The sequence below is a fragment of the Capsaspora owczarzaki genome (assembly GCF_000151315.2).
Source record: "Capsaspora owczarzaki ATCC 30864 unplaced genomic scaffold supercont2.1, whole genome shotgun sequence".
Classification (NCBI taxonomy): domain Eukaryota; class Filasterea; order Ministeriida; family Capsasporidae; genus Capsaspora; species Capsaspora owczarzaki.
In genome coordinates this window covers 1082786-1100019 of record NW_011887292.1, presented here as the reverse complement: position 1 = coordinate 1100019, position 17234 = coordinate 1082786, and the positions used below count along the sequence as shown (strand labels likewise).

The window sequence follows — 17234 nt, the reverse complement described above, 5'->3', positions numbered from 1 at the left end:
TCGGAGTCGTGCTGCAGGAAGCGGGCTGGAGCAAGAAAACATTCACATTGACAGAGATAACACGACATTCAAAAAAGTCGACACACAAGCAATCATTGACACACCAACACAAGCCGAGAATCACGAAACGAGGCTGGCAAGACCATTTGGGCGAGAAGAAAACAACAACAACAACAACAACAAACAACCGTCGTGTCCAATAGTTGCTTGGCATTGTTTGAGAAAAAGGACGAGACGCCGCGCCCCCTTGAACATGTCCAAATCACTTGGTGGACACTCGCGTGCGCTTGGACCACGAAAAGTTGGCACCATACGACTTGATGCGACGCACTGGAGGAATCTTTTCATCAACAGAATAACCCCAGCCGTTCTTCTCGGCAAACGCAATTGCTGCCTCGAGTGTGTCAAACTCGAGATCGAGGGCCTGCAGAGGATCGCCAGACGATGCCCAGCCCATCAGTGGGTTTTCCCATCGTTCTACAAAGCGGGGACCAGTAAGTAAGTGTCAACGATCGAAAATCGCAAAAAACGTTCTTGTTTCTCCTTCAACACACCCAACCCCGGCCAGAGACGCTTGCAAACCCTCAAACAAGCACGTCCACCTACCAGGAACCTCGAAATCCAGGCGCCACTTGCGGCTGGCGTTGGTGCCGGATTGCATTGCGGTGCGTGCTGGGATGTAGAGTCGCACGTTGCGGTTGATGTGCTCAGCAGGGACGCCAGACACGGTCGTCACATCCAGGGGCTTGGGCTGAATGTGTCAGGGTTGACGCAACAAGTCAGAGCATCAATGGCGTGAGAGAATGATTGTGAGACGTTCAACAACGAGTTGAAAACAAGAAGAAAAAAAAAAAAAGAGGGAAAGAAATGAGGGGCAGCTCAAGCGAAGGCGGTCGCGCAATGGAGCATCGGGAGATCCCAAAAACGACCCGAAAGAGCTGCTCAGACCGCCTGGGAGCTGGGAGCCCCGGTGTTGCCCCGAGCGCGGTCCCAGCAGCGAGTGAGAGAGCGAGTGCAATGGAAACGCGACTTTTTTTTTTTTTTTTTTTTTTTTTTTGCGCTTGTCCGTTCAAACGAGGACGTCATCCCCAGCCCCGCTCACAGCACAGCCTTCCAAATCATCCAGAACAGCACACTTCACGGCCAAGCGAGACAAGGGTGGGGTACCTTGGCTTGAGCTTGAGCGCTGGTCGTCTCGAAAGCACGGCGGTGGACGGCAGCAGTCTTGCTCGCGTCGACGGTCGCCACGGCGCCGGGCGCGCTGATGGTGTGAACTTCAAGGCTCGCCTTGGATGCAGGGGCAGTCAGCGCAGCGGCGGCGGCGGTGGCGCTCGTGGATGCGGCGCGGATGCCGAGCGATCGCACAGCGTGGATGGAGAGCATTTTGGAGCGAGAGAAGCAGACTGAACTTGCCAAGCCAGCCCACTCACTGCCTTGTTGTGTCGATGGATGGTTCGCGTTGTGTGTGTGTCCATCAAAGTTGCAGCTGAGAATTGCTAAGAGAATTCAAGGTTGGATTGACACACAGACGACTTGAACGCTTTCGATCAAGGCTGGTTTCCGGCTCGCTTTTCGAAATTGAATGGGGGAAACCCACTGGCGTTTAGTGGCTTTTTCGGTGATAGGGGTGATCCGTGTCGATGTGGTTTTGGAGCGCACCCATCAATCACTGCATGTCGCGCTAGAGGAGCGATGCATTCTTTGGGGATGTCGATGAAATCCGTCCCCTTCTCTCTCTCTCTCTCTCTCTCTCTCTCTCTCTCTGATCATTCTTCCTTTTTTTTTTTCTTCTTTTCATTCTTCTTCTTTTCTCACTCTTCTTTTGTTCTTGTTTCGAAGCATACTTACAAATGGCGGAAATCTCAAAGTCCAAAGAGTACGCTGCGTTCCGGAACAGCGTCGCTCTCAAGACGGTAACTCGCTCCCTCGCTCTCTCGCTCTCTCGTTGTTCTCTCTCTCTCTCTCTCTTTCTCCCTCACTTCTATCCATCGACGGGCTCTCCTTTCATCGGCACACTGCGGCGGGCGTTTGTCAATCCACGCATCAGCAGCCCCTACGTTGGCTTGGCTCGTGATTGCTCCTCTTTGATAATTTTTTTTTTAAAAAGATTTTTTATTTTTTTATTTTAAATTTCGATGGCGGGGACCCGTTGAACTGGGAGATTTGTGGCTCACCTTTGCCTTTGGGGAATCCTGGTCTGGTCTGGTCTGGTCTGGTCTGTGCACAGGTGGTCGGCGAGACGGTCGAAGGCGAGGACAAAGCCTGGCGCCTGTACGACTATGGGCCGCGGTCGGTCGCCAGCCCGCTCATCTTCTTCCCTCCCGCGTCAGGCACTGCCGATGTCTACTTTAACCAGATTGCCTCGCTGGGCAGTCAAGGCTACCGTGTGATTGCTGTACGTACAAAAGCAACCCCCCCCCCTTTGTGCTGTTTGGAAGCCGTCTGGCTGCTCCGCCCACCACGCTCCATTCCTACGTTCGGGCTTCCTGTCCACCCACTCGCTCCATCTCTCCTCTACCCGTGGCCTTTGCCGCGCACTTATTCCCACCATGCTCGAGTGCCTGCGTCTGTGCTTGTGTCTGAGAGAGAGAGAGAGAGAGAGAGACAGAGAGACAGAGGCCGTTCTCAACTCACCCATTTCGCCCCCTTTTGCCCTTCTTCTGCCCTTGTGCCCTTTTTTGCTCGTCTGCAGGTCGAGTACCCGCCGTACTGGACTCACACAAACTGGGCCGAGGGCTTCCGAAAGCTGCTGGATGCGATGGGATTGAACAAGGTGCATCTGTTTGGCGCATCGCTGGGCGCGTTCTTGGCTCAAAAGTTTGCCGAGTACATGTACAAGACCGAGCGCGTCCAGTCGCTCTTCTTGTGCAACGGCTTTCCGGACACGAGCGTTTTCACCGACATGCCGTACGCTGGCACGTACTGGATGATTCCCGCCTTCTTGCTTCGACGACTGCTCCTGTCAAACTTCCCGGAGGCTTCCGTTGAGCCGCGTATCGCTGATTCGATCGATTTCATGGTTGAACGGGTAACCACCAAGCCTTATTGTTTTTTTTTTCGTGTGGAATGTGGTGCTTTGGGTGTTGCGATTCCATCATCTTCCGGCGCCTGATGGAGGTTTTTGTTTTTCTTTTCTTTTGGAGTGCTGCCATTTTCTGACGGTGGAATTGTGTCGTTTGACTGCAGCTCGAGTCACTAAAGCAAGCCGAACTCGCATCTCGATTGACCCTCAACTGCCTTGAGGCGTACGTTGAGCCGCAAAAGCTCTCTCGCGTTCCAGTAACAATCATGGATGTAAGCATCACTTCGCTGGTTGCGGATGTTAGATCGCATGATGCAAAACCAATCGTTTCTCATTCTCTGACACACTGAACTTCCGCCAGGTGTTTGACGAGTGTGCCATTTCGAATCGTGTCAAAGAAGATCTCTACAAGTGCTATCCGCACGCAAAGCTGGCCCAACTCAAGTCTGGAGGAAACTTCCCTTACCTTTCTCGCCCCGAAGAAGTGACCATGTACATTCAAGTACGTTTGGCATGGATCAGCGAATCGCTTTTCTGGGGGTTTGATTTGTAAAGTACTAACTATTTCTTTGTTTTTTTTGTCGTCCGGCTCAGGTGCATTTGCGGCAATTTACCGGGACGGACGTCGACCCTTGCGCAAACACGCTGGTTCAAACATTGAATAATGCAGCTGCAGCGGCGGCGGCAACATCGAGCAGTTCTTCTTCCAAGAAGAATGGCAGTTCTGCAGACCTTCCCGCCACCACCACTACCACCACCGACACCACCACCACCACCGACAGCAGCAGCAGCAGCGGCAGCAGCAGTAGTAGCGCCTCGCAGTCAAGCAGCCGCAGCTCCGCCAAGGGCAAGCCCACCACTGCCGCCTCTGCGGCTCCGGCAATCACCGCTCCCAAGCCTGCGCTGAAAGGCAAGGCGAAAGCCAGCGCAGCCGAAATCCTCTTCCGCGACGATGAGATTGTCGACGTGAACAGCTCCAGCTCGTCGAGCATTTTGATTTGAGTACCAGGTTGATTTTTTGAAATTCTGCTTTCTTTCGCCATTTCCACGCAAAGTTGGGTTTGGTCCATTTCTTGGGGCACTTCTCGATGTAGCGTTTTGTTCTGGTGCTGGTATCTCCACTCACTTTGTTGATTTGTCTGCCCCTTCCCCTTCCTGATGTTCTCTCTGTTGCTGCTTTTGCATATTACTGTATCGTTGATGGTCGATGTTGCGTGAATGCAATGTATCGTTGGAAAATTACAAACCGAACAAATACCAAACTTTCGCTGATACTAGTATTGTTGAGAAGTTGTTGATTTTGATGTTGTTTGGTTTATGAAAGTTTCTTGAGCACACACACACACACTGAACCTGGGCAAAGAAAGCTCCACAACAGTCTTCAGGACGTTCTCAACGCATTCCGGCTTTGCCACGCGCAAGCCACCCATTAATTTTGCGTCAATCGGCGTTGCTGTCGATGCCGATACAAATCCATATCTGCCGTGCTCATTTCGCCGCCCGAGCCCTGTTCCTCATCGCTGTCGTTTTCAAAGCGCCGCTTGGCCCCTGCAGGTCGTGGCAGCAAGGTTGATCGACGCATCTCTTGCTCGGGGGCAATAGGCTCAAAGCGCGAGCGTCGCGGGCCGCGGTGCTGCAACGCTCCGGGTTGCTGGGTCAGGAAGGGCTGCTGCTGCTGCTGCTGCTGCTGCTGCTGCTGTGGGTGATGCCCATCGTGTACCACGGCCGGAAGAAGCTGCATGATCTCTGCCTCGTTGACAAAAGGTCCACTAAACGAGTCCGGTGGCGGGAGCGCAAGCAGGAGCGAGGCGATTGCAGGAGGAAGAAGCGCGACAGGGAAGCGGTAGGTTGTCATCGGACCTGCTGGCGGGTCGCTGGCGCCTCGTCCAAACGCAGGGCCACTACTGAACTCTGCCGGAGCGCCACCTGAAGGACCAAACGAGTGCTGCTGCAAGAATTCGGTCGCATCTACTTTCAATGGCGTCATGGCCGCCGTATCGGGCATTGGAAATCTGGATTTAGGCTCGCTAGCCAGCGGAGCCACACTGGAAGCCCCGACTGGCACACGAGCTGCCACAAGCAAGGGCAAACAGAACAAAGTAAGCACAAGAGAAAATGCAAATCTTTCACTCACCCAAAGACTGACTGATTTGCAATACAAACCTGCTGTCCCACTAGTCGGGTCTCGGGCGTAGTCCATGCTGGCTAGCACGGCGTCCGAGCATGGAAAAGCGTCTTGAAACTTGAATCGGTCGATCGCCGTTAATGCAGCAATCGAGACTGGCTTGTTGTCAAAATCGGCAGCGTACATTGTGCGGATGCGCTCGTCGATAGATCGAATCGCGGCCGTGCTGCAATTGAGAGATGGCAAAAAGGCCAACAGAAAAAACAAACAAACAAACAAACAAACAAACAAACAAACAAACAAACAAACAAACAAACAAACAAACAAACAAACAAACAAACAAACAAACAAAAAGCCCCGAACAAATGAACGTGTTTGTTTTGCCTCAACCACCCGCTTTCCAATTCGAGCATGCACTTGCCTGCCATTCTCGCTCTCAAAGGCCAAAAACTTGGAGAGTAGTGCGCGCGCTCCCGACTTGTCAGTCTGAGCAACCAGCTCTTCAAACGCTGCGCGAGTCGTATTGTCTTCATTCAGGCTGGCGAGGAAATCGAGGAAGGCGAGCGAATATCCGGCATCTCCCTTGAGCTTTCCCGCGCCAAAGCCGGCTCGGAAGATTTTGGTGGCAATATCGGTCGAGGCGTGGTGATACTCCATGTGCGCCGAAGCAACGTACAGGTGGTGGGTGGTGCGAGGATCCTTGCGAGCAGTGATGAAGAGGGGACGTGCCGCCTTGAGGCCCTCAGTTCGGCGCAAAAAGCGCATCTGATGGATGTAGGCCAGGCTCAACTCGCGATTAGCGTTGTCATCGTTCCCTTCCGACTGACCGGCCGTGTCTGTCGCGTCCCCAGCTGCGGTCGCTTCCGCAGGTTTGACAACGGGCGCGCGTTGCTCCTTTTGATCGATTTCCTGCTGCTTGGCCTTGATGAGATTATCAAAAATCTCTTTAACAGTCGCAGCATTTCCTCGTCGCTCCTCAAAGTCTGCGTAGAATAATTGCAGCAGCAGGTTTTCAGGAAGCAGTTCCGAACCAGCTTTGAGCCTGTGGACGGGACGAGACCAGGCAGCACACGAAGAGAAAAGAGAAAATAGAAGAAGCAAGCAAGCAAGCAAGAAAACAAAACAAACGCACAAACAAAGATTGGTCAGCAGGAAAAATACAAAAGCAAGCCGCGACAAGCACCGACAAGGGTTCAAAACGCCAGAGATTTAAAACACAAGTTACGTACAACAAAGCAGCACGTTCGATTTGCTCGTTCGTTTCCAGGTACACGACAGCATCAATCCTGCATCACGCAAACAAGTTGGCAACATGGTTCATCCCCGCTACAGTAGTTTTCCCAGTTCGAATCTCCTCAGGCTTACCAAAAGTGAACATGATGCGGCATCGACAGGAGACATTGGCGATAGGCATAGATCACACGTGAGACCAGGGCGAGTGGGTCCTCTAATTTGAGAGGATTGCTCTTTTCATAGTTGATAAACCGCCGCCAAATCGACGCGACTTGATTCTGTCGTCCATGCAAACAAGAGCGCAGCGCGGATAGTTGGAAAGTGAGGTTGCAGCCCTTCTTGCGGCCATGAGGAGCAATCGAAAGAAACCCTGGCCCCCAAACAACGACAACGACAACAACGACAACGACAACAACAACAGCAACAACAACCACAAAAACCACAAAAACCCCAATCAAACAACAACAATCGACCTGGTACCTCTCGTGCAGAGCCCTCGACTGGGACGGGCATCCAATTCTTTGGCAGGGTATCAAGAATAAGCTTGCGCTCCTTGAAACTAGATCGTGCTGTCATGTAGGCAGCGGATCGTTCGGCCAAGAGCTTTTTGGCCGTAATGCGGTTGAGACCGTTTTCGTAGGCATCGTACCCTTTCCACGCGTCTTCGACTTGAGCAATCGGGCTAACGACTGCCTTCTGGTATGTGCGCCGAATTCGATCCATCTACGTTTCAACAACAAGAGGAGGTGCGTGATGGCGGTAACAGAAGAGAATGTTGCGGCAGTGAGGATGCGATTGCGGAGGAATTTCAACCACGACCAACTCCAACATGGCAACAACAATAACAACAACAACGTGCCTTCATGCCCTCGGCGTGTGGGTTGCCAGCGGCGTCTTGCGATTTCAAAAAGTCAATGTACTCCAACCAGATGGAGGTCGAGTTCAGGTCGAGTCCAACGTGTTCCAGAGTAAACTCGTATGCTTGAGTCATAACCTATTTTCAACGTTAAGATTGGAAGTGAGTTTTTCCCCCCAAAATAGTAGGTATTTCCCCCCTCCAAGGGTTGCAGCGACAACGGATCAAATTAAGAAACGGGCGGCGTGTGTTGACTCATTCTCCTTGCAGATGAACACACAGCAACGGGCACGGACCATCGACCAAAATCATGCATACCTCGCGGAAGTCCGGAAGTGTCCTTTTCGTGTCTCGCATATACCCAACATATGTCTTCCATAGGTCGACTGCGGGAACTTTGAGCAAGCATCGTTGGAAGATTGCTTCGACCTTGTCCGGATGGCCCATGCGAACCTGCGTGCAGACAGAGTTTTGTAGTAAGTTGTGATATCATCGCACAACCATTCTCGCGCACGACGAAAGAGGTCCAGATTGGCATCGTCGCGGCGCTCTGAGCGTTGCGGCTGAGAGCATGTTTGTTACCTCAAATTCAATGTACATTTTCCAATGGCGACCGGAAGTCGGAAAGAGCTTCAAGAAGCGCTCAAATACATCTCGCACTTGGTCTCCTGTCATGTTCTGTGTGTGGGGTGAATACGAGGGACGGAGACAGAGTTCGTGAGCATAGTGCCATTGCAGCCCGTCGTCCAGCAACCCCTGGCTCCAGTTCAACCACGCCCCGATGCACACCCGGGATCCGTCGCGTCAAGCAGCGTAATGCTGCCCATGCCGAACCAATGCACAGGCTGCGATCTGCTCAACCACCCAGGACTGCAACCAAAACGAAAACGTCGAGATCTCGCTGCTTCCATGCGAGAGGCCGCGCTGCCTCATCATCATCATCATCATCATCATCATCATGCATGAGGATGCATTCGTCAATCATCATCATGTGTTGTCAACAACACACCTTGGTTTCGGCGAGCAGCACTCCCCATGCGTCGACGTCGTAGGGCTGCTCTGCAATCCGCGCTTCAGCACGATCCGCCCGAGTTGCACCCCGCGTCGCCATTCACAAAGCACTGCAACAAACAAAACAATAAACAAAGAATGAATTGAACTACGAAATAAAAGAAAAAAAAAAAAACAATGCATCGACAGTTTCGCTGTTTCTTCGTTGCAATCTGAAAACAGTCGCTCATGGATTTGCGTGCGTCTGGTCAGCCGCATTCATTCATTCATTCATTCATTCATGGTCGACTTTCAATGTGATTCTTGCCTTCCAGTCATTCATTCATTTTTTTTTGCTTTTCCTGCCAAGTGATCGATGAGCGAGTCGGGGTTGGGCACAGGCAGCGACAGCAACCCAACGTCAGCACCGCTGACCGCTCCCGCCAAGACCAACCTCACTGCGCATCATCACGATCGACAGCACCACGAGAACGGCCACAGCAATGGAAGCGGCGCCGACAGTCATGCTGCTGCTGCTGCGGGACAGCCTGACGCAGGAGAGGACTCTGACAACGCTCAGTCCTCCTCCTTCCTGAATGGTGCTGCTGCTGCTGCTGCGACGCCAACCATCACGACGCCGACGACGAGCACAGCAGCGAATGCGACGAATGCGACGGCGGGTGCGCAAGTGGCTCCCGCGGTTGGCTCACAGCCGTACCAGCCGAGTTCCTCCAACTCCAATGCAAGTAGCAATGTAAGATTGGCAAGCTGGTTGACTGTTTCCATACATTCATTCACTCTTTGCTCAGATCGAGTTGCACTGGTACTCACTCACACACGACATTGATCAATGTTGCTTGGTTGAAACACAACCTAAAACAAACAAACAACAACAACCGCCGACAACAGGAGCAAAGTCACATACTGCGCGTCACCGTGTATGGAGCGACCAATCTGGCCAAGCGAGACTTTTTCGGGGCTGCCGACGCGTACTGCAAGCTGTGGATTGACAATGGCGTGCAAGAGAAGACCACCTCCGTCCAGAGACGCACGCTGTCTCCACAATGGGAGGAGCAATTCTACTTTCATGTAAGTTAGATTTGTTCAATCGACCAAACCGAGATTTGTTGTGTTTGTGTTGACTTTTGGCAATCGTGCATTGATAGGTCGTGCCAGCTCGCTCGGTGCTGCACTTGCACGTGTTTGACAAGCATACCATCACTCGAGACGACTTTCTCGGCATGATTGAAATCCCGCTCGTCTCGTTTCCCGTCATTGGCAATCAGAGCACCAATCCTCAGGCGGACAGACTGCTTTCGTACACGCTTCGGCCGCGCACAAGCAAGACCAAGGTCAAAGGAGAGCTGTCTGTGCGTTTGTGCTACCTGCTCAACATGCCACAAGGCGCCTTTCTTGCCGTTCCTGGAGGTACGCAGCGCGTTCGGAGTTCCAGCGCGTCGTCTGCGTCGGATATCGCGTCGTCCAGCGCGGCATCTGCAGCAGCAGCCGAGGCACACAACCAGCCACTACCCGAGGGCTGGGAGGTGCGGGAGGACCCCACTGGCCGCACCTACTATGTCGACAATGTGTCTCGGTCTGTCGTGTTTGAAAAGCCGACGCTAGACTCGTCCCGAATTTTGCGCGAAAACGTGCCGCTTCAGCGCCAGTCTACGTTCGAGCGCTTCCGGTAAGAAGTGAAGGACGATTGTTGAATTTGTTCTGGAGAAGAAGGAACAGCGGAGACTGACCGAAACGGCGTGTGCAATCGCTTCGTTTTGTAGCTCTCGTATGCATTTAATGGATGTGTCTCGAACGCCTGACAACACTGGGAGCCCTTCCGCGTCCCCCCGATCGCGATCGCCGAGCACCAACGCCGCGCCACAAACAACAACAACAACAACACAGACAACGACACAGAACACGGCCTTGTTTGGTGGTGTGCAATACGGTAGCGGCCCGTTGCCTGACGGCTGGGAAATGAAGTCTACCGCCAGCGGGCGCCCATTCTTTGTCGATCACAACACCCAGAAGACAACGTGGGATGACCCTCGGTTACGTGCTGGCCAGACATTACAGACCGCGCCGTCCACCCTCACCGTACCGCAAGCCGCCTCTCCGGACACCGATGGAGACAAGCTTTCCGCGGAGGCTCTTGCAGCAATACAACAGCAGCCACTACCGCCAGGTTGGGAGATGCGCCGCAACAAGGAGGGCCGGGCATTTTTTGTCGATCACGCAAGCAAGCTCACTCAATGGACCGATCCGCGTCTTCCCGTCGCCAAGAAGCCCAAGTCCAAAACGCCAGGCTACTCGCGCACTTATCGACAAAAAGTTGCTGCCTTCCGTGCAGGGCTTGTCACCACAGAAGGGGTGTGCGAGCTGCACGTCACTCGTGAGCACGTACTGGAAAACTCTTTCGAGCAGTTGATGGGCAGCGCGCCCAACGTGCTGCGATCTCGGCTTTGGATTGCTTTTGAAGGAGAGAAGGGTCTTGATTTTGGCGGTGTCGCGCGGTAAATTTTTTTGAATTCGGGGTTTTGTTGATTTTGTTGCTTGCTTTGTGGACGACTCGACTGACGTGTGATTGGTGTTGCTTTGGGGGCGTTCTAGAGAATGGTTTTACTTGGTGTCGCACGAGCTTTTCAATCCATACTATGGCCTGTTTGTTTACAGCGCAACGTAAGTATTTTGTTTTGCTTCTTCCAGTTGTTGACTGTTTTCAACAGAAAATGGAGCCGCACTCATTTCTTTGATCGCCTGCTGTTTGGATGACACACAGAGATAACTATACACTGCAGATCAATCCCAATTCTGGCGTGAATCCCGATCACTTGCAATATTTCCGATTTGCAGGTCGGCTTGTGGGCATGGCAGTTCACAATGGCAAACTGGTGGATGGTAAGCAACTCCAACGAAGGTATAAACATGCGGCGAGCCGTGCTAACTTATTTTGCTAACTCGTCTTGTCGTCTTCGCCAGCCTTCTTTATTACGCCGTTCTACAAGATGATGCTTGGCAAGCACCTGTCGTTGGACGACATGGCCAGCGTCGATGCCGATTACCATCGAAGCTTGCTGTGGATTTTGGACAATGACATTACCGATACTCTGGACCTCACTTTCAGCGATGAACACGAGGTGTTTGGCGAGCGTGTTATGGTGGAACTGAAGCCCGGAGGTGCGAATATTCCCGTCACCGAGGCAAACAAGTCGGAATACGTCAAGTAGGTCTGCAAGGAATTGTGTTTCATTTGAGACTTTTGGACGGAACGGAAACTCATCGTGTGTTTGTTGGAAACGTTACTTCCACAGCTTGCTGGCGTCTTGGCGACTCTCGCGTGGTATCGAGGAGCAGATGAAGTCGTTCATGACTGGGTTTAACGAAATTATCTCCGAGGAGTCAATTCGAATGTTTGACGAGAAGGAATTGGAGGCACGTGCGCGCTATTTTTGTCGGAGGAGGGCGGTTGCAGTTCCTTGGATTGACTGTCACATGTTCCATGGTGCTTGGACAGTTTTTGACGGGCGGAATTGGCGAGATTGATGTTGAGGACTGGAAAGCACACACGCAGTATCTCAACGGCTATCATTCCCAACATTATGTCGTGATCTGGTTCTGGAAGGTTTGGCTCCAAAAACGCATGCTTTGCTGTTGGGGTTCTTTGCCTGATCTCATCCATCCTGTTGGTTTTTCTTCATTGCTGCAATTCGCTCAGGTGGTGGACTCGTTTGATAACGAAATGCGAGCGAGATTGCTTCAATTTGTAACGGGCACTTCGCGAGTGCCAATGAATGGCTTCCGCGAGCTGTATGGCAGCGATGGTCCTCGTCAGTTTGCCATCGAAAAGTGGGGTCGACCCGATCAACTTCCTCGATCGCACACTTGGTATGTTGGAAAGCAAACAAAAGCTCCACAGAGAGTTTTGATTACGACCCAAAGTTGTTGTGCGATTGGCTGATTTTTCTAACTTGTGTGGCGGATGTTGTTTTCCTCTTGTAGCTTCAACCGACTCGATCTCCCATTGTACACTGACTTCCACCAACTGCGAGAAAAGCTTATGATTGCGATTGAAAGTACAGCTGGTTTTGACAACGAGTAAAGAAACTACTGTACGGCAGGCGTCCACAATACTGTCGCATTTCTCCTTGTCCAACAGTAACACGAGTAAAGCGCAGCAATCCACTTGACGCACCAAAAGAAGAACATGAATGTGCCTAAAATTCCTAGTATTGTACATGCTAATTTCTCAAAAAATTCACTAAACAGCTGCCGCCACTTTTTCAAAAGGCAGACACGATGATCAACGCCGACGCAATGGCGGCAATCACCACCAAAAGCACGGCGGCGACAACAATGACGCGCATGACCGTGTCGGAACAGAGCACGCTCTGGGAGGACGCAACAACAATCCGCGTGCACAAGCGCGACCGACGGCGGGCACGCTCCAGGTCAAGGTCCGCCTCGCGTCGTTCCAAGTCGTGCAAGCGCTCGTCGTTTTGCCATGTCGCAACGACATCAGCGCTGTAGACAGTTTTGCACACCTCACAGCTGTCGCGGCGGCCTTTCGAGTACGGGGACAGCACCCACGCATGGAGGCATGCGCGATGGACGGCGCCCATGCTGCCCTTGCAAGCGCAGGGCGTGATGAGCTTTTCCTCGGCTTCCTCTTCGGTCATCTTGCAGTACCGGCAGGTCAAGGCGTTGCTGCTGGCGATTGACGATGTGCTTGCTGGCGCCGCGAGGGGCTTCGGCACGCTGTGACTTTGCACCTCGACTTCGATAACCACGCAGTCGCCTTGGCTTTGCGAGGTCGTGCTGAACTGGCGCGAGAAGTGAATCGGGCCTTCGAGCCTGCCCGCTGCGTTTTGACTAATTTGGCGCTGCAAGAGCTGGTTGTTGGCGCTGGCAGCCGCAGCAGCAGCAGCAGCCGTGGTGGCGATCGCCAATTCTGAAGCAATGAACGGCTCAATTGTCGAGAATGCCAAGGGGCGACCTTGCGTCACATCATCGCCATCGTCCTCGTCGTCCGACACGTGAAACAGCGGTTGAGGGGCCACTTGCAGCATCTGCGGGGCTCTGGATTCAGCGGCACCATCGTCCAGAAGTAGTGCGACGCTCTCCCCGTCACGCCTTGCAGCCAGCTGCTGGTAGCCCGACGGAATGAGCGACATGGCAATGTTTGTCAGGGATGGCAGGGACCAGCTTGACTTGAGCAAACCTCCCACAGGCGCGCGATCGTCCGAATTCGCGGCGGTGGCGGCGGCAGGGTTGTTGAAGGAGGTGATTTGGATCTGAACCCGCTTCTTGGTGGTAGTGGGTGGCGCCGCCCCCTCATTCAGCCTGTCGCGAAGTGTGGCAGCGGCCATGGCTGATGCTCCTGCAATTGCGGCGTTCTTCTCGTTGGCCGCCGCTGCGTTGGTAGCGTTCACGTGTAATGCCTTGAGATTTGCGGCACTTCCCAACAGTAAGTCGCCTTCCCACGCATCGGGCGCATTGCCTCGCTTGCCTGAGACTGCTGGCGCCATGCTTCCCGACATGTCGATCGCCACATCGTCAGACCAAGGCGGCAGGTACAGCACACGGGACGGGTCGGCGGTGCGTTGATTGTTGGAGGTGCAGGTGGGAGGTGCGACAACAACGTGCCGCCGCGTTTGGCAATCTGCGGTTTCCGCTGGCCACTTCTGAGCACCCATCGCCCCAACGGCCACAGCGCCCGTTTCCACGGCAGATCGCCCCGTCAGAGGCTGCATCTCGCATTGAGGATGTTGTTGTTGTCGTTGTTGTTGACAATCAAGGAAGGAGGGCATTGGCGAGGATGGCTGGGGGTGCGGGCTGCCGCTGATCGGTGTTCGCAGCTGGTTCGCAGCGACTGACACGTGCGACGTAAACGGGTCCAGCTGTTCGCCGCCACGTTGCTCGACGCCGCCTGCCGTTGTCGGCAATGATGTGGCAGCTGCACTGCTGAAGGCAAACAGGGGGAGCGACGCGGGTGCTCGAAGGGGTTGATGGCGCGGCATGTTGTCCTAAAGTGACTTTTGATGACAATCACGAAAACGAGCGGAGCGTTTTCTTTCAGTTGGTTTGCAGCGCAGCAAACGGGTTTTCGTTCAAGTTTGGGAAGCCACAAGGCCTACACTAAAATTCGCAACGAAGAGACAAGAAAAAAAAAAGATTTTTTGTTTTAAACAAAAATGTTGACTGAAGAAGAGGAACTCGAACAAGAAATGGAAAATTGGAACGATTCCAAAAATGCTGCGCTCGACCAAAAAAGAACCAAGACATGTCTCGGGTTTGGCCGTACTAGTCTACTTGTCTGGCGCGACCGCCGTAACGCTCACTCGAATGTGCGTCTGTAGCTTACATCAAATGAAAGCTCGAGTGTTGGAGTGAGTAAAAGGGGAAACGATGGAGGGTGTTTAGTGGCGTTTTCCCAGAGCGGGTCATTGCGCGGGAAAAATGATTGGGGAAAAACCAGAAACCATTGGGATTTCCGACGGTTGAAAAAGCGGAAGGTGCAAAAAACAAGCAGGGCGAGGCTTACGAAAGTCATCAACTTGCACTACAGTCCACTGTTTGGAATGATGCTTCAGCATGCAACGGCTAGCAGAGTTCTGTGTAGAGTTTCAATCATCTAAGCACGGGGCGAACAGAGTCAATCTGAGCCAACTCCTCGACCACTTCCCCCCTTTTTCACTCGGTTGCCGCTGTTCATACCGCAAATGACAAAAAAACAAACAACACAACAAGACAAAATCGTTATTACAATGGCTGGTCATACAACAGTACGCAAATTTAAATGCTAGAATGGAATTGGTACAACGCATCGCCGTCGTCCGGGTCGGCGTCTACCGACGCAAAGGCATAGGAGGCAGCAGGGGCGGCTCTTCCTGTTGCAGAGGGGGCAGAAACGGATGACGCAGAATTGCTGGCAAGTGGGGTGGACGATCGTGCAGGGGCGGCGGAGGAAGGCTGAGTTGAGCTGTTCGACGCTACGGTATTGGCGCCATCAACCGCCTTGCGGCAGACTGGACACGTCCCGTTCTAAAGGTACGGGTAGAGCACAGGCAGCAGCAGCAGCAGCAGCAGCAGCAGCAGCAACAACAACAACAACAACAACAACAACAACAGTCGAGTCAGTAACCGAACAACTAGAGCACGAATACACTCAACTTTTTTGCTCCTTCGTCAGTACCTGCTTTAGCCATGGCAAAATGCAATTGTTATGGAAAAGATGGTGACAGGGCAGTTGCAAAACACCCTCGTCTAGGGAAAACGAGTCTTTGCACACGGCACAGTCGCCGGACGAAGCTACAAATTTCAAACAATCGAAATACATGCCAGCAGCCATTACGAGTTGCGTGAGAGGACAAGTCAGCAAACGAGCGCACACCTCAAGCTGCTTGTATTGGCCCCCCCCCGCTTCTCTGACCACTCAGCACGGACCTAATAGCTCTGCCGTCATCAAGACGGTAGGCAACGACGAAAGCGCCGCGCTGGATGCTGGAGGCGCGCCTTGCTTGCCACCAGACTGCTCCATCAGCCTTGTGATGACATTATCCAGCCCTGCATCATCATGCACATAGTCGCCCGGGTTTCCCACCATTGGGTTGACGACTTGAAAAAGACTGCATGCACCGGCACAAGCCGAAACCAAAGTGAGCGAGTGCTCGATCCATCAAAACGCGCAATTGATTCGTTGTCGATGTTGTTCTTACCCTCTCAGTGCGTGAGACATTGGATGAGTTTGTCCAAAACTAAAACGAATGTGTGGTTGTGTTTGGGGTGAGCGAAACAGAGCTTGAAACCAGAATCTCAACACAAAACGCAACGATTCTCGGATGCCATACCCTCCTTGACCATGATTAATCAGCGCCATCAGAATAGACATCCTGTTATTGTCATCGGGTTGTGGCCGGGGGTGGGGGTGGTAGGCAAAGTAGCGCATCACCAAAAACAAAAAGCAGCTTATTTGTTAAGACAAAGACCACAGGCACGAGGCCATCTCCATATACGCGCATCAGAGCTCAGACTCCCCACATTGGATTGTGCTTACATTTCGTCGCGGTTTTGCACATTGACGCCGCGGTGCCGTTGCTGCTCGGAGGAAGCGGCGCGATGGCTGGACGGCTGCTGCGGTCGAGTGCTGGCCGTCTCAGTGGACGAAGCCGCCGCGCCAGTGCTTCCGCCTCGACTCCCTGCTGCGCGAGTGTTGGTGCTCGGTGCATGCGACACCCGCGTCGTCGAGGTCACCGTGTTGCGATTGCGCGAGAGCCGCCGGCCGACCGAGCGAGTGCCTCTGAACTCGACCTCGTCCTCTGCAGCAGCGTCGTCGCCCTCGCCCTCGTCGTCGTCGTCGTCGTCGTCGTCGTCGTCGTCGTCGCCGTCGCCGTACTGGTCATGAATGCCCCTCAATGCATGGCTGCTGGCTCCACGAAGGAAGCTGGCGAGCGGGTTGTCGTCCTGTTCATCGTCATCGTCCTCGTATTCATCGTCGTCGTCGTTGTCGTTGTCGTCGACGCTCTGAGCGGTGCCATCGTGACCAGCAGCAGCAGCACCACCGTCTTCAATCTCCTCAACAAAGCCCGTGTGACAGTGATCGCACACGATGCCGTCGTCGCTGGCCACAGGCGGATCGACCACGCTGAACTGCAGGTTGCAGTTGTGGCAAAAGTAGTGCTTGACGGCCATTCTCTAACTGAGCGTCTGAGCACACAGCATCTGAGAAATGAAGATTTACAGAGTCGACATGATGGCGCGAAGCCAATCGTCGGGTTTTGATGCGATGCTGATTGTGTGGACATTCACGACAAAACCAAGCGAGGCTCAGAATCCGTGAATCATTGCGTAAGCACGACAAGGATGTACGCCTCGCAAAAGGTCTTTTTCTGGTTGCAGTGTACTCGCGTATAGAAAGAGTCGAGAGTTAGAAAGATGGGGGTAGAGATTTCAGACAAATCCCCACTCCACTCCCCCTTTTGCGTTTCGTCTGAGCAAAGCGGTTTTCCCGC

General features: G+C 53.1%; 6 protein-coding genes across 6 annotated transcripts; 2 read left to right on the top strand and 4 right to left on the bottom strand.

Annotated features, from left to right (window-relative positions):
- Window positions 1-26: 26 nt before the first annotated feature.
- CAOG_00325 (NADH-ubiquinone oxidoreductase IP subunit) lies at window positions 27-1399 on the bottom strand. Its single transcript, XM_004365139.2, has 3 exons — window positions 1168-1399; window positions 607-751; window positions 27-477 (listed from the first exon to the last, which is right to left on the bottom strand). The coding sequence occupies exons 1-3, from the start codon at window positions 1381-1383 to the stop codon at window positions 263-265; spliced, it is 576 nt and encodes a 191-aa protein (XP_004365196.1). The 5' UTR covers window positions 1384-1399; the 3' UTR covers window positions 27-262.
- Window positions 1400-1792: 393 nt separating this feature from the next.
- On the top strand, window positions 1793-4294 carry CAOG_00324 (spastic paraplegia 21). The gene is made up of 6 exons (XM_004365138.2): window positions 1793-1913; window positions 2228-2395; window positions 2693-3028; window positions 3187-3294; window positions 3384-3524; window positions 3617-4294. Exons 3-6 carry the CDS (start codon window positions 2759-2761, stop codon window positions 4022-4024), a joined length of 927 nt encoding a protein of 308 aa, XP_004365195.1. The 5' UTR covers window positions 1793-1913; window positions 2228-2395; window positions 2693-2758; the 3' UTR covers window positions 4025-4294.
- Window positions 4295-4315: 21 nt separating this feature from the next.
- Window positions 4316-8372, bottom strand: CAOG_00323 (hypothetical protein). The gene is made up of 10 exons (XM_004365137.2): window positions 8246-8372; window positions 7819-7914; window positions 7555-7689; window positions 7240-7374; window positions 6861-7103; window positions 6513-6658; window positions 6377-6433; window positions 5569-6189; window positions 5186-5373; window positions 4316-5092 (listed from the first exon to the last, which is right to left on the bottom strand). Exons 1-10 carry the CDS (start codon window positions 8345-8347, stop codon window positions 4452-4454), a joined length of 2364 nt encoding a protein of 787 aa, XP_004365194.2. The 5' UTR covers window positions 8348-8372; the 3' UTR covers window positions 4316-4451.
- Window positions 8373-8572: 200 nt separating this feature from the next.
- CAOG_00322 (Nedd4 protein) lies at window positions 8573-12500 on the top strand. Its single transcript, XM_004365136.2, has 11 exons — window positions 8573-8980; window positions 9136-9315; window positions 9393-9913; window positions 10008-10739; window positions 10837-10905; window positions 11006-11124; window positions 11206-11449; window positions 11538-11658; window positions 11741-11848; window positions 11942-12111; window positions 12226-12500. Exons 1-11 carry the CDS (start codon window positions 8603-8605, stop codon window positions 12323-12325), a joined length of 2742 nt encoding a protein of 913 aa, XP_004365193.2. The 5' UTR covers window positions 8573-8602; the 3' UTR covers window positions 12326-12500.
- CAOG_00321 (hypothetical protein) lies at window positions 12436-14398 on the bottom strand. Its single transcript, XM_004365135.2, has one exon. It carries the CDS (start codon window positions 14241-14243, stop codon window positions 12507-12509), a length of 1737 nt encoding a protein of 578 aa, XP_004365192.1. The 5' UTR covers window positions 14244-14398; the 3' UTR covers window positions 12436-12506.
- A 565-nt stretch (window positions 14399-14963) lies between these two features.
- CAOG_00320 (hypothetical protein) lies at window positions 14964-16920 on the bottom strand. The gene is made up of 6 exons (XM_004365134.2): window positions 16280-16920; window positions 16074-16115; window positions 15942-15980; window positions 15670-15851; window positions 15419-15534; window positions 14964-15267 (listed from the first exon to the last, which is right to left on the bottom strand). Exons 1-6 carry the CDS (start codon window positions 16912-16914, stop codon window positions 15019-15021), a joined length of 1263 nt encoding a protein of 420 aa, XP_004365191.2. The 5' UTR covers window positions 16915-16920; the 3' UTR covers window positions 14964-15018.
- Window positions 16921-17234: the final 314 nt, after the last annotated feature.

Coding starts and splice junctions, on each gene's coding strand:
- CAOG_00325 (XM_004365139.2), bottom strand. CDS start 1,383: ATGCTCTCCATCCACGCTGTGCGATCGCTCGGCATCCGCGCCGCATCC. Junction 752..1,167: donor GCGCTCAAGCTCAAGCCAAG/GTACCCCACCCT, acceptor TGACACATTCAG/CCCAAGCCCCTGGATGTGAC. Junction 478..606: donor CCTGGATTTCGAGGTTCCTG/GTAGGTGGACGT, acceptor CCCGCTTTGTAG/AACGATGGGAAAACCCACTG.
- CAOG_00324 (XM_004365138.2), top strand. CDS start 2,759: ATGGGATTGAACAAGGTGCATCTGTTTGGCGCATCGCTGGGCGCGTTC. Junction 3,029..3,186: donor TCGATTTCATGGTTGAACGG/GTAACCACCAAG, acceptor GTTTGACTGCAG/CTCGAGTCACTAAAGCAAGC. Junction 3,525..3,616: donor AAGTGACCATGTACATTCAA/GTACGTTTGGCA, acceptor CGTCCGGCTCAG/GTGCATTTGCGGCAATTTAC.
- CAOG_00323 (XM_004365137.2), bottom strand. CDS start 8,347: ATGGCGACGCGGGGTGCAACTCGGGCGGATCGTGCTGAAGCGCGGATT. Junction 7,915..8,245: donor TGCTGCTCGCCGAAACCAAG/GTGTGTTGTTGA, acceptor CCCCACACACAG/AACATGACAGGAGACCAAGT. Junction 7,690..7,818: donor AAATGTACATTGAATTTGAG/GTAACAAACATG, acceptor GTCTGCACGCAG/GTTCGCATGGGCCATCCGGA.
- CAOG_00322 (XM_004365136.2), top strand. CDS start 8,603: ATGAGCGAGTCGGGGTTGGGCACAGGCAGCGACAGCAACCCAACGTCA. Junction 9,914..10,007: donor TCTACGTTCGAGCGCTTCCG/GTAAGAAGTGAA, acceptor TTCGTTTTGTAG/CTCTCGTATGCATTTAATGG. Junction 10,906..11,005: donor CTGTTTGTTTACAGCGCAAC/GTAAGTATTTTG, acceptor GATGACACACAG/AGATAACTATACACTGCAGA.
- CAOG_00321 (XM_004365135.2), bottom strand. CDS start 14,243: ATGCCGCGCCATCAACCCCTTCGAGCACCCGCGTCGCTCCCCCTGTTT.
- CAOG_00320 (XM_004365134.2), bottom strand. CDS start 16,914: ATGGCCGTCAAGCACTACTTTTGCCACAACTGCAACCTGCAGTTCAGC. Junction 15,981..16,073: donor ATTAATCATGGTCAAGGAGG/GTATGGCATCCG, acceptor CATTCGTTTTAG/TTTTGGACAAACTCATCCAA. Junction 15,852..15,941: donor ATGTCTCACGCACTGAGAGG/GTAAGAACAACA, acceptor CGGTGCATGCAG/TCTTTTTCAAGTCGTCAACC.